The sequence below is a fragment of the Pterocles gutturalis genome, unplaced genomic scaffold, assembly GCF_000699245.1.
Source record: "Pterocles gutturalis isolate BGI_N339 unplaced genomic scaffold, ASM69924v1 scaffold1403, whole genome shotgun sequence".
Classification (NCBI taxonomy): domain Eukaryota; kingdom Metazoa; phylum Chordata; class Aves; order Pterocliformes; family Pteroclidae; genus Pterocles; species Pterocles gutturalis.
Window position 1 is genome coordinate 21,112 of NW_010117656.1, and position 13,542 is coordinate 34,653.

The 13,542-nt window shown below is 47.7% G+C and overlaps 1 protein-coding gene across 1 annotated transcript in view; it reads left to right on the forward strand.

Annotated features, from left to right (window-relative positions):
- SYBU (syntabulin (syntaxin-interacting)) overlaps nt 1-13,542 on the forward strand; it is a gene marked incomplete at its 5' end in the record, with an annotated part of 39,308 nt that overhangs the window by 21,107 nt on the left and 4,659 nt on the right. The window contains one exon of the mRNA XM_010075841.1: nt 12,232-12,334. Within this exon, the coding sequence (XP_010074143.1) occupies nt 12,232-12,334 (103 nt within the window). The remainder of the gene's footprint in view (nt 1-12,231; nt 12,335-13,542) is intronic.

Sequence of the window (13,542 nt, forward strand, 5' to 3'; positions counted from 1 at the left end):
TGGGGGAGATGCAAATTCACAGTCTTAAGCCAAACTGGATAGAGCAGAGGTGGCTGACCTCAGTCCTGTGTCTGTGATGTAGTTGTAATCATCTCCACCTGCACAAGTGGACCAGGGTCCTGCTTTGTTTTAAAGGAGATAAATGGATGAAGTCAGTGAATCTAGTGTGTTGTCTTTCTGACCAGATATATAAGCATTTACTTTAGGGTAAGATAAACAGTACCTTGAACTCACAGGTTGTGCTGACTCACTCTCCGTTGCCTAAAACCAGGACCAAGGTGGGCTCGGACGGGAGTGTCCCTGTTAGAGACATCCACGGTTGGTCACCTGAGTCCCACCCCGGTCTCCCGTATTCCTCATCAGGTCTGTGACAGCTCTGCTCTCAGCCCTTACTGAAGCCAGGTACAGTTCCCATCTCTTTTATTTCTCACTCTCTCATTTTTTTTTTTTTTTTTTTTTAAACAGAAAGGAAAGTCAGTCTTAAACATTCAGTTGTGGAAGAAAGTTTGTGTTTGAAGATCACGCATGGATCTTCAAGTAGGTCTAATTAGATAAGTTTTCCTCTTCTGTTCATCCCTGACGAGCTGAGGCAGTCTTTGTTTGCCCTGTTTTGAGGACCGCTGCCCAAGGCACCTGGCATTGCCCAGGGAGGTTCTATATCTCATTTCGCACCATGAATTCAAAGCAATTAAGTATTTTTAGGGTGTAAGCTAACTGAATCACACTGAAGAGAAAAAGGTGCTCCGTAACTTCTGAGAGATAATACTGGAATATTATCAGAGTATGAATATTTTGAGCAAAAGATGCTTAGGAAGTTAGGTAAAAATTATTAGCATAGCACTATTTTTTTTAGTTTGGATTTTCATATATTTTAGATTTAAACTTTGGATTTAAACAAATTTGCTTGAATTGATTGGAAAACTTGTTCAGATAGCCAAGTATTTATTTCAAACAAGAATAAGCAAAGTAGCAGCTACAAAGAGTGTTTTGGCTTTAAAATGTTTCATATTTTTGAACCGAAATCTACAAGTTCCTGTTAAATTAAAGTGGCCTAGAATGCCACAAATTTTATAATCCAACCTCTTCTAAAAAATTATTTTAGATCTTGCTTAGTAGAGGTGTAGGCAATTAGTGGTTGGGCTGTGGCCTCTCAGGACGTACATCTCTCTCTGTTCAGAAGGCTCGCAGCCTGCAGCAAGCGCCCAGATGTCACAGAGAAAAGGGAGAACCCAAAGAAGAAGCCAGCAAGCTGCAAAGGAGGAATTGGCAAGCAAAAGGTGAAAACCTGGGTCCCACCTGTCCTGGTTAATGACCTGCCTGGCTGTGGGCTGGTGCCACGGGCCACCTGCAGTTCAGAGTCTCGGGCATAAATCTTCTGCAGTTCGGTACCTATCTCCTTCCTCAGGAAGGAAAAAAAAAAGAAAGAAATAGAAGGACATCCCTGCTACTTAGTTCAGTAGATGGAAAAGAAACATATATAGTTATATATATTAATAATATATATCCAGGCATATATAATATTTAGAAGAGTGCCCGGTGCCGGGCTGCTGGGCAGGCGGGGGTGCAGGGGCTCTGCTCCCAGGGCAACTGTGCCACTTTCTCACTGGGGGTTTGCAGCCCAGTTCCCAGCAGGCACACCGTAACCCCTTTCTGTCTCTCTCTCTGGCCCATTAATTGTCCCAGTCCTGCTCCAGACGTACAGAAAGTGGGACAGCTGCTGTTCGAGGGGGGTTCCGACCGGAGGAGACCTGCAGCCTCCAGCTCAGCCCAGCGCGGGGTCCGGGAGGGGAGGCAGCCATGGCTCCAACTGCAAATTGGAGCAAAGAGGGGATGCAGAAAGGGGACTTTTGCAGGGAGTGCCCAGGCTACTGGACAGGGTGAGACCGGTGCCAGCCAATTCATCTTTTAGCTCCAAACGCCTTTTGATGGAGATGCAGGTCTCCTGGGGACATGCTCCTGCGTCTGGAGGAGGTGGCTGAGTGCTGGCGTAAGAAGGGCACTGGGGTTTAGAGGACAGAGTTGAGGCAAGGACAGAAGATGGTAATAGCTGTGATATTTAGTTAAAAAAAATATTTTTTTTGTATGTTCAGTGAGGCTTTTTTCTGTTCCTCTACTAATCCAGAGTGGAATCTGAGCCAAAAAAGAGAAGCTGATGCTATACACACTGCACACTCTTAAGTCTTTGTTTGAAAATATGCATAATGTCAAGCTAGAACACGCTTTGCAATTTATATAGTTACTGCAGTGAATCTTCTGCTCCTCCTGGCTGTTTTCTGTGGTTTCCAGCCTGCTTCACCTCCATGGAAAGAAGTATTGTGCATACGGAAGAGGCCATTATGAATGCTCCCTTAGGAGATTTTTTTTTTTTTTTTGTGCTCTGCTTTTAAATTACAATCTGTATTATTTATGCCAGTGTTTAAAATAGCTCTCTGATTCCCTGGTTAAAGTATTCTGACCCTACTCCAGCTACGTTTTACTATGCACAACTCCCACCAACCATCAGTTTTTATTTCAAGTAATTTTTCATGAAATAACACACATGGCAGACAGAGTCTTGTGTTACTGTTACATGGTTTCCTTTATGGTTTTCCAGCTGTACTCCTCCTCTCCATGATGAACAGCATTGCCAGTATTTATTTTTATCTTAGAATACACAAATTGCATTCTCTTAATCTCCCTTCATAAACAGTGCCCTGTAATCCTGTTCTCATTATTGCTGACCTTTTTTTGGAATTCCTCCAGGTTATTAATGCCTTTTTAATGAGAATCCTGGGATGTTTTCTGAGCAATGTTTACTCAAGAATTGATAGATTATTTCCTTTTCTATTTTCCTTTACATCCTGTATTTCTTTTTTGTCTGACATCTTATTATGTTCAAAGTGGAGCTATGCAAATAACCGATTTCGGGGTTCGCTGCCAAATCAAAATGTTAAAGAAAACCTTTGTTTCAGACTGAACAAGGATTATATCCAATCTAAAATATTTAGAATGCTTGGGAAGACTTTTTTAGTGTTTTTACCCTCTTTTTAAAAGAAGAAAGAAATTTGACAGTTTTCAAAATTAAAATTAAAGCATCATTTCAAACAGAAAGTCAAAAATTCTGGTTTTCCATTTTCTGTTGGTGTTTGACTTTAAATCAGAAATTGTTTCAGTGTTCTCTGAATTTTGGTTTTTTTGGTGACCAAATTGCTGCCTAAAAGTTTTTGTTTCCCTCAGAGTGATTGCTTTAAATGCCTTTTGAGCAGTATTGAGTAGATATGTCTATATATTCCTTGTGTTTATATATCTGTATTTACATGTAGGCGTGGGAAGCCAAGGGAATGTCTTTATTTTAGTCATTTAAATCTCACTTATTTGGTCTCACTGTGGTATAAAGACATTGGGTGGGTTGGTGGCTCCTGGGCTCAAGAGCGGCAGCTCGAGCACGAGCAATGAGGCAGGTGTTGGCCCGGCTGGGCAGTGGTCTTTTGCTTGCTTTTGTGTACCTAGATATCTAAATCCTGGTGAAGCTGTGTTGTAGATGCCTGCACTCTCTTTTGGTTCTCACTTGCAGGTATGATCCTGAGCTCGGGAAGAGCCCAGGAGACGGTAGAAATGCACGTCCAGCCCCTGTTCCAATACGTAAACCAAAATTAAAAAGCATAAAATAAAACCCAGCAACCAGAAGAGCAGCTAGACAGAGGTTGCCCAACAGTGCCCCCAACTCGATTGTAGAGTTTAATTTCCTTGGGTGTGCTGGGCGCAGGGGTGGGGCAGGGGCTCCTGATGGAGGTGGGGGCTGCGGGAAGCTCAGCCTGTTGGGGTTCCTCCGTGGAGCAGGGGGTAATGAAGACAGGCGGGCATCCTCAATGGGGTGGATTTACGGAGGAGCTGCAGAGGGACATGATAAGCTGAGAGGATGGGAACCCGATCTGTTCATCCAGTTCTTCCTGCTGGATGCAGGGTGTGCTCCAGCTGGTGTGACGGGGAGATGCTGGGCAGCCTCCGCCCCGTTCAAAGCTCAGTCTGGCTCTGCAGTTCCCAGGTGGGTCCTTCCTCTCCCCAGTAAAGCTGACAGCAGAAGAGAGCTTTCCTCGGGCTGCTTTTGTGTGGACCCTGATGTACTGGGTCTAGTGTGAAATGCCCACCCTGGTCCTTAGACAGGAGCGAGGCACCAAACCGTCCGGTGCTTTTAAAGTCGACTTCCTTCCAGATGTGCCCAGAAACAAGAGTTTCACACATCTGAGGAGCTCTGCTGATGGGGAGCAATGGGAGGTATTTCCTGAGTGAGGTGGCACACAGGGAGAGTGCCCCTGCCAAAATTCCCCCCTGGGAGCGGGGGACCTGTCACCCTGCCATGAACCCAGCCTGCAGCCCCTGCGAGGCGGACATCGCTTCCCCAGGGAGCTTGAAATAGATCACCTTTAATATGACACAGCAAAACAGCAAACCTACTTTATAGCAGCGTATCATATATATACAGTTACATAAAATGTATTTAACGGAAACGAGAATTCTGCCAGGTTCGTTTCTTATTTCACCAGCCTTCCAAGCCCTGTCTTGCACCCACACTGAGGCACCGCGTTGCAGGTCTCTGTTCCCCCCTTCTGAAATTCCGTAGGTGATGGGAGGCTGTTGGCTTTTAAAATCCAGACAGGCTGTGACTGTTTGCTGGAGTTGGCAGAGTGCAGTGTGACCACAAACCCTCCAGGATTAATAAGCTGGAAAAGCACAGGCTTCGTGTCTGTCACTGGTGCTTCTTCATGGGAAGAGTGCTGTTGGGGGAAAAACCAGCAAATGGCAGCAGTCGTAAATGGAAATGCACTGCCCTGAGACCTACCTTGGCTTTGTTACTGTAACAAATACAGTTTGTGCAACCAGTCAATATACTAGGTAGGGCTTTGCTGTTCTTTTCAACAGATGACACTTGAACTCTGTTAGTTTTTTATAATTCTTTCAATGTGTGCGTTACAGTAAATATTTGATTAGCTTCTGACAAATTTTGCTTTTCGTCCTGGGGCTGCAGGGTTGTTTAGTCAGTTACCTCCCAGATATGTTTCTCATTCCAATGTTTTTCTCTTCCTTGTTGAAAACATGTCAAGCTTATTTAAAATGTTTTATGCACATTATAATTAGAACCATATGCCTTACATTAAGGATGACTGTGCAGAAGCTTTCAGCTGAATCAGGTTTAGTGTGGAGTTCATGTGTTTGCACGTCTGCTGCGGACGCGTGCCGGCACGGTTCGGTGCTGTGCACTACCCGGCCTCTCTCCTCCTCTTGCACAGGAACCAGATTTCAGAGATGTGCTGGAGCGGCCTCTGAGCGCCCTTTGTTAAACTTCTGCCACCAGCGTGACAGGAGGGCTGGGCTGTTTTCCCCGGCTCTGATGGAGTTCGCTCCCTCTCTGTGTTCTGCTAAGTCATCCCTGACAAAGATGATATTTTCCAGCTCTTAAAAATACTTCTGACCAGCCTACCCATTTCCCTTCGAGCCGACCAGTACTGCCAGGTGTACGAAGGATCTCCTGAGGTGACACTACGTGCCTGCTTACAAACATCCTTGTCCGTAGGCGGGTTTACACTTGCATTTCATAAAGCTGCCGTATGCAGTTCAAGTCCAGTATCACGCTATACAACCATCGGTGCCTTTTTTGAACATCCAGCCTCAATGTTTCTGTTGAGGTTGGTGCAGCAAAGTAGCATCCCTCTGTCCCTGAGCCAAAGAGCCTTTTTGTTTGAACAGGAAGATCAGTTCCCCAGACTGTTCCCTTCTGCTCCCTGAACATATGTTCCCCCGACAAAGGTCATGCCAGGCTGAGAAGAGAAAATTCATGGGAGCCATTTTTAAGGTGTTGTTAGAACAGCTTGAACCGCGTACAGAAGCACAAAAAATAATTAGGTCAGGCTGATTTTTGTATGAAGAATTTCCTTAAGATATATAAAGCAGAAAAACCCCAAACCAACCTACGTGCAGTGCTCTTTGTCTGTTCCAGCATCCACTTGTGGCTGCTCTACAAACCCCTGAATGAAAAACAACTAAGAAAAACACAAGCCCAGATCACAGTGATACGCAGAATATACACGATGGCTCCCAGCCAAGACCAGTAATTAGTTTGTAGTGACTGTGTTTAAATTTAGAGAAGAGCTTGATCGACTGTGGTTTCACAGCATACAGAAGTCACATTCTGAATTCATTTTGAGATCTGCAGTGCTTACAATTTGCATTGATGTAGTTCAGATCACTAGCAAAACTAGAGTATTGAATGAGATCAGAAAACTGCTTAGTGAGATAAATGTTGATTATTTGACAAACCTTCTTCCAAATTAAGAAGAGTAAGAAAGCAAAATGAGCCAAAATCAAGGTACATAGTTTAGATCACACAGCCAGCAGTCTGAATTGAGGAGATCATTTGTAAAATCGAGTTTGGATCCAAACGCAAGGAAGCAGGATCCATGTTGCAGTTCTTCCCCAAAGTCTCCTGCCTGGTTTGGAGCTGCGGGTCTCCTCACTCAGCAGTTTGAACAATTTATGGAGAGTCCCACTGAAAGTCTTGCTCCACATCCCTTCTGACTGTATCTTTGCCATCTGCCCAAGGCTGTTACTGCACTGTGCAATCAGCTGAAATGGGGTGAACAAACCTGTCTGGGGGGGGAGCACTGGCAAGCAGATGGACGTCCACCCAAGGGTGGGGAGTGACGGCTTCACTGGCCGGTGCAGTGGGACAGGGGAGGGGATGCCCGTTGGTACCCTTAGGATTGACTGTGCCAGGCATTGCTGTGCCCAGCTTCCCACCATCATCCTGGGAGGGCAGCTCACAAGCCTGAGCTCGGTGACTAAGCTGCATATAAAATCAGAGGGGATGGTTAGGTACTGAAGGATTCATAGCAGAGAGCACACTAGGCAGGAACACACCCCCACCAGTCCGCAGGAGATGCCAGAGAGGAGTGCGTGTCTCCAGCCTTAGCCACCTACTTGCAGTCCAGAGTGTGCCCATGTGTCCTTGGATTCACTCTGAACCTCCGTGCTGGAGCTGGACCACCCTGTGAGTGCCAGCGACCAGCATGTTTCGTTCACACAGTCACAGAATGTCAGTTCAGTGCCCTCCTTGGACTGAAAGAGTTCAAATCCACACCTCTTGTAAGAACGCTGCGCCCTGCCAGGCATCCTCAGCTCCCTCCACTGGCTCTAGACCTGGTGGCAGTGGAGAGGATGGGACACGGGCAGAGGCAGGGCATGGGGGAGTAGCTCGTGTCACCCAAAGACTCGCGCAGTCCACATGGGGAGGAGTTCTGTGTCCCGTTCCTTGCTCCCAGGATTATATCTGCTTTTACCCAGCGGCTGTTTGGTGTGAAATATAATAGTGAGTCCAAGATAAGACACTGGCTCTAGACCTGGTGGCAGTGGAGAGGATGGGACACGGGCAGAGGCAGGGCATGGGGGAGTAGCTCGTGTCACCCAAAGACTCGCGCAGTCCACATGGGGAGGAGTTCTGTGTCCCGTTCCTTGCTCCCAGGATTATATCTGCTTTTACCCAGCGGCTGTTTGGTGTGAAATATAATAGTGAGTCCAAGATAAGAGTCTCACCGATGGAACCAAACCACTGTCAGCTGTGGGCTTGAGACTGTGAATTGAGGACATTTCCCACGGGGAGACTTTGCCCTCGATGTGGGTCATTGCTGATGGTGTTATCTGAAGAAAGCCTGAAATGCTAAAGCAAGACTTCATCACTTCTTTGCAGCTTCTTTTTCTTATGTTTGTCAGTGCATGTGAGCAGCATGGTTTTCTTTCCCAGATTGCTTGTGATGTACAAAAACAATCTTGCAGGACCAACCACATGTTAAATAGACAAGCAGCATCATTAGTGTTTTGTGGACATGTATTGCTTATGCTGTTAAATATTGGAACTAGACATGTGGCTGTGAGTTAAATCTTTATAGATAAATGAAACCAAATCTCTTAAAAATAGAGGTCCTTTCAGAGTGGGCATTACAGCTGAACTCTCTCGACTTTTCCAGCTGCTCCTAATGGCTTTGCTGGAGTTTTTTGCACACTCAGGCTCCATCTCTTCCCCTGGGGTCTCCAAGTAGAGCTATCTGCAGATACAGCATGCCAAATGTTCCTCTAGCTGCTGCACCAGAGTGGTGAGCACATATTTTGCATGCTTTGGTCTCTCTGCTGTACAACAGGATGCTTTTGAAGGCAAGGAAGCTCAGCAGATTTAAGTGCTTTACATTTTGAGGACAAGCTGTCTCTGTCAGCACTGTTTTATTTGCAGCCTTGTGTCACTGGGTGACTATATGCAAAACCTAACATCAAGAGTGATCTATATAGAGACAGGTCATGTCTGTGGTGTCAGAAGATAGGTAAGCTCTGTGGTTTACATACTGTGGCAGCTATGAAACAGTGGCGAAGTTGCAAATAGGAAAGACTTGCAGCAAAAGATTAAATTTCAATAAGCTCATGTGCATCCTGAGTTTTGGGAATCCAGTTCTGCTGCTCAGCTGCCGTGTTCCTGTCACAGATCTCACTTGAACCTTTTCCTTCTTTCAATATTTTAATCTTTAGATAGCAAATTTTCTCCACTTAGATAGAAAATGGACAATAAAAAGCACACAAGAAAGTCTGAGCTTTATTCTTATAGGAGGAAAAAGATGAGATGCTAAAGTGCAGGCAAAATTTTAACATCCAGGCCAGCAGACCGCATGACAAGGCATCCAACCATGTGCAATGGCTGGGAATAGCAGAGGGGGATGCCATAGTCCAGGTGTGCATGTGGGGTGATTGTGTGGCTCTGGGTAAGAAATGGATGTACTGTCTCTATAACCGTACATACATACCTGACATGGTATGTCTGTGCTCGCACACTGTCCTGGCTGGCCCAATGTACCTGGGCTGCTCTACCTGCAAAGGCTGTGACTGCAGCGTGCGGCACGGTCACTGCAGTGGGTCATTGTCCTGCACTGTGGCTGAGGCGGTGCGAAGAGCAGAGTTAAAGGGGGGCTCTGCTATGCCCACAATGTCGGCGCGGTGGCGGCACGGCACGAGTGGGATGAAGGGGCACGGTGCCAGCTGGAGGCATACTGGCCCTTGCACAGGCAGCTCCCTCTCCCTCTGCTCGATCCTGCCCTGACATTTGCAGTAAAATGCAGGGATGGCACGAGGCACTGCGTGATTTCACTCCTGCTGCTTAGACACCATTCCAGGCAAGGAGCAATCCTGGAGATTTGTTTGTGCTTTGTTGGCCATCCTTGTGTTGTTCTTCCCGTTGCACAGAGCAGTGCCCAGCTCTGCTCCCGCGGTGTGGCCGTGCTGCTCCTGGGAGGGCTGCAAGGCGAGGGGGGGGGACCCAGCATCGGGTGCTGTACATGCAGCGTGAGCATTCCCATCGGAGCACGTTCCCAAGCTGGCTCGTCTGCGGGGAGGCAGTTGGTGCTGTGACACCAAGTAGCTGGAGCATGGAAAAATATGGATGAATTTCAGATGACATCCCTCTGAAGCCGGCAGCTCAATGTGTAGCATCTTTCGCAGGAAGGGGTGGATAAGATGGTCCTCTTAACGGGGAAGCCTCAGATCAGAGCTAAACAAGTGTTATGGCTGTTTAGGACGAAAGAGTATGTTTCTGAGAAATGTCAGCCTCTTATCATGGCTAACGCTGAATCCGTGGGCTGTTCTGGGGCTCACATGTGTGGCATTGTCACAGCCTGGGGAATGGCACTAGGAGGGATGAGAGGCCATGTTCAGCTCTGCCCGCAGTGCTGCTGGACAAAGGCTTTCACCTCTTTGTTAAGATGTTTGCAAGATAGAAGTCACGTTACCTGGGAGAATATGTTGCAATTGATATTTTATGGGTAGATGCCATGTTATTTTGCTTAGAGATGTGTACCAAATGGGAGAAAGTATTTTTTAAAGTCTCCTAGTAACACTGCTGTCGAGCTCTGCTGTACACAAAACCAGCGTGAACATCACTAACACAGTTGGAACCATTGCTAGCAGTGACCCCTTTAATTTACCAAATGTTCTCAAAGATCCTATAAATAGCCACACGCCTAATTTTAAACATAGTCTCCTGTGCTCAGTGTTAAGTTTGTGTGTGGCTGTTATCAGAACTGGGGCCAGAAAGGTTAATTCCTGCTTTGCAGACCCAGTTCTTGGTCTCAGATGCAGTTCAGCCTTTCAGGAAGCTCAGCCTTGGGGGCGGCTGCGTCTCAGGCTCTGATGACTCTTACCGTCAGTGCCTAGCTCGGCAGCCCTCCCCAGCACTGTGCTGCGAGCCAGGCGGGTCAGGGAGAGGCGATTCCTAAGCCTTGATTCCTGGAAATGCTTTCAATAGCGAGACCTGATTGTGATGTGGTCTGGTTAACCAGGGATGAGCCTCGGCTAGGGCTCCTGTGCTCCGTGCTGCAGCCAGGACCTGGCTTTGGGAAGCTGTTGGCGTCTTACAGAGGCAGAAATGTTCTTGGGGGCCGAACACCGGAGGTATGGGATCTGTGCGATGTGTTTGCCTGTTGGGGTCTGGTTTGGAAAAGCAGCTTTGGGAGTGGTGCAGTACGGAGACAGTGTTCGGAGCGTGCTGTAGTCTTGCAGATGGGAATGTTTTGTTTATCAGGAAACCTCTGTTGCAGCTTCAGACATCGTGTCCCACGGTCATTTTAGTTCCCCAGGGAGAGTGTCACTGACATCTACATCTGCAGCCAGGATAGAAATCCTCTGAAGCCCAGCGGCTGTGCCGCTCTCCCTCCTCCCCGGCAGACCTGCGCTGGGTCCTGGCGCGGTCACAGCGGCGTGACCAGGGTCTGGTTATCAGGGGCATTGCACTGGGGGTGGAGCTGGGGAGAGGTGATGGAGCTGGGTCCCTGAGCGACCCTTTTGAAGAGCTACGCCTTACCTCTGAGTGCTTTGAAAGGAGGACTGTTCTGGGCTAGGCTGAACCAGAGGCACAGAGAAAGGGGGCTGGTCTCAGACCTGCTGGGGACCGGGAAGTATTGGGTTAAATTCCAGCACCAGACGGGTTGCTAAGCGTTGCTGGATGGTGAGGATGGTTGCTGGCTGTGTCATCCTCTTTCAGGCTGTGCAGACAGGCTCTGGCCAGGCCTTTTCCCGGTCCCGGAAACTCAGCTCAGGGGTGCGAGCTGCCCTCCCCATCAGCCCTGCGAAGGATTTCGGAGGTTTGTCTGCCCCTGGGGACGATGGTGGCTGCAGCTGCATCTCCCCCTTGTGGAAAAGACAGAAAAAAGGGGTTTGTGGTGAGGCTGCAGCCGCTGGCTGGGGGGTCTGTGCGTGGGAGTGCGTGGGATGGTGCCCAGAAACTCTCGGCTGAGAGGTGTCCCCCCGCCCAGCTGCTTAGAGATGCTGGAAAGCTGTTTCCATCCCCGCAGAGAAAGTCACCATCCATTCCTGTGGCTCTGTGGCTTGGGACCTGGGCATGGCTTGGGACATTTGCCATTTGAGTGAGAGACTGACCTAACTTAAGGGTGGGGTTTTTTCCAGATGATAAGACTTCCATAGTACATCTGCCTGCTGCTGGCCCTGGCAAAATGAGAGCAGCTTTCCTTGTGTGTGCCAGGGCTTGGAAAAGAAAAGCCGTGATCCGTAGAAAGTCAGTAATCACGCAGGTGCTTAGCATCTGAGAAGCCCTCGAGAGCCACACGTGATTATTGGATTATTTTAAGGCTATTGGAACTGCCTTACAGCGCTTCAGTGCCACGTGAAAGCCTGCCGAGAAACGTACAGAGAGACGTGTGTGTGCGCCGTTAGCCTGTGCAGTCATACACACATACCTGTGTGTGCACATCACCCCGGGAACCAGGACAGAGGCAGCTCTCCTCTCAGCATGCTGGATGTCTGTGTGGTTTAAAGCAGGAGAAATCTCCAGGTCCAGCTGCGTGCTCCTGCCGCCGCGCTCCTGTGGGAGCCACGTGAGCAGCTCGGTTCATCTGCTGGTGGCTGTGGGGAAGCAAACAGGTTGTCACAACAAACATTCCCAGCCACATCCTAAAATGGCTTCTGTAGCGTGAGGCTTTTGTGTCCAAATGCTTTTCTCTGCTCTTGTTGAGGTGCCAGTGCTGAAGAAATGTCGAAAATCTGGAGCAGATCCAGTGCTTGTCCTCAGGGATGTTTGGAAACTCATGGAACTTCTGAAATTCACACAGGACAGACAAAGGAAGGATGCTCGTGATTCATTGTTGTTTTGAAAACAGCCTTTGAGTTATAATTTCCATCATGTTTTCACTCTTCCCTTTTCCTTTCCAGGGAGTGAAGCCGATTTTAGCTCTTCAAGCAGCACGGGCAGTATTTCAGCGCCTGAAGTCCACATGTCGGCTGCTGGAAGCAAACGATCTTCTTTTTCTCGCAAGTAAGCAAATCAGTTTTTCCTGAATGTTGCAAGTGTTGCTAGAGCAAAGATAGACTGCCGTGCAAGGTCTGTCAGGGGAGACATACAACACCAGTACTATGAGTTTAAAACAGTTTGGGTAATGCTCAGTTCTGGGGCAGCACTTACACTGATGAGAACTGTGATATAAGAAAGAAAAAAAAATGCTGTATTCAGAGCACAGAACTTACCAATATGCCAGACCAGCTGACTTGTGGTTTTTTGTTATTTATTTATGACAAGTATGGGAGATAGAATCAGGTAATGCAGAAAAAGCATCGGCTGGAGCGGAGGAGGAAGCAGCAGGGTGCGTTACTTAACAGCCATACTCCCAACCAGCTAACCTTCACCTTCCCATCTGATCACTTTGTTTTCTCTCTGTAATAAACTGTCAGCTTGGCATGTGCCTTTCCAGATCACGACCTTGTGTTGTGTAGGAAGGAGCACACTGTACTGCCTTTGGCACTTTCTTCTTAAACACCCTTGCCCAGCCTTTATGTAACTAGAGCTATATGCAAATAGAAAACCCATCATAGTCCATCTAAATGAACCTTTAATGGCAGGTTTCTGTAAGATTTCTCCCTGCCATGGGGGAAGTGCAAAACCAGACGGCCTGCACTGGGACAGAGCTGCGCACGCTGTGCTCTGCCCACGCCATCCCTGCTGCTCACGTTTTCTGGAGGGGGAGGAAAGAGTTCAAACTGACAGGAGCTGTTTCCTGCCCTTTGTGAAGAGCTGGCAGGCAGGCTGGGACCGGCAGCAGGGTACCCGTGTGCTGAATTCACACAGACCTCTCCGGGGTCGCAGTGTGCCCAGTGTGCAGAGATCGGCAGAGTGATGCTTGATGAGCAGTTTCATATCTGTGTCGTGAGACTGTCAGAACAATAAACATTACTTGAGCACTCTCTAGATTAAATCTGCGAAAAAACAGTTCTAAGTATAATATGAAACCCTAAAATCACCTTACTTTCAGTAAGATTGTGTATTACTTTATGTATTATTGTGGATTTAAATATAACTTCAGCGTATACTGACCTACTTAATGGGACAGAAGTGTTCTGTACCAGTGCTCCTTCCAGCGCATTGCTGTGCAAGTTCTGCCTCGCGCCAGCGCTGATGCTGTGCTGTACAGAGAGGAGGGAGATGTCTCCTTTGCGAGATGTTCCTTCTTAGCGGTTTGACTTAACTCG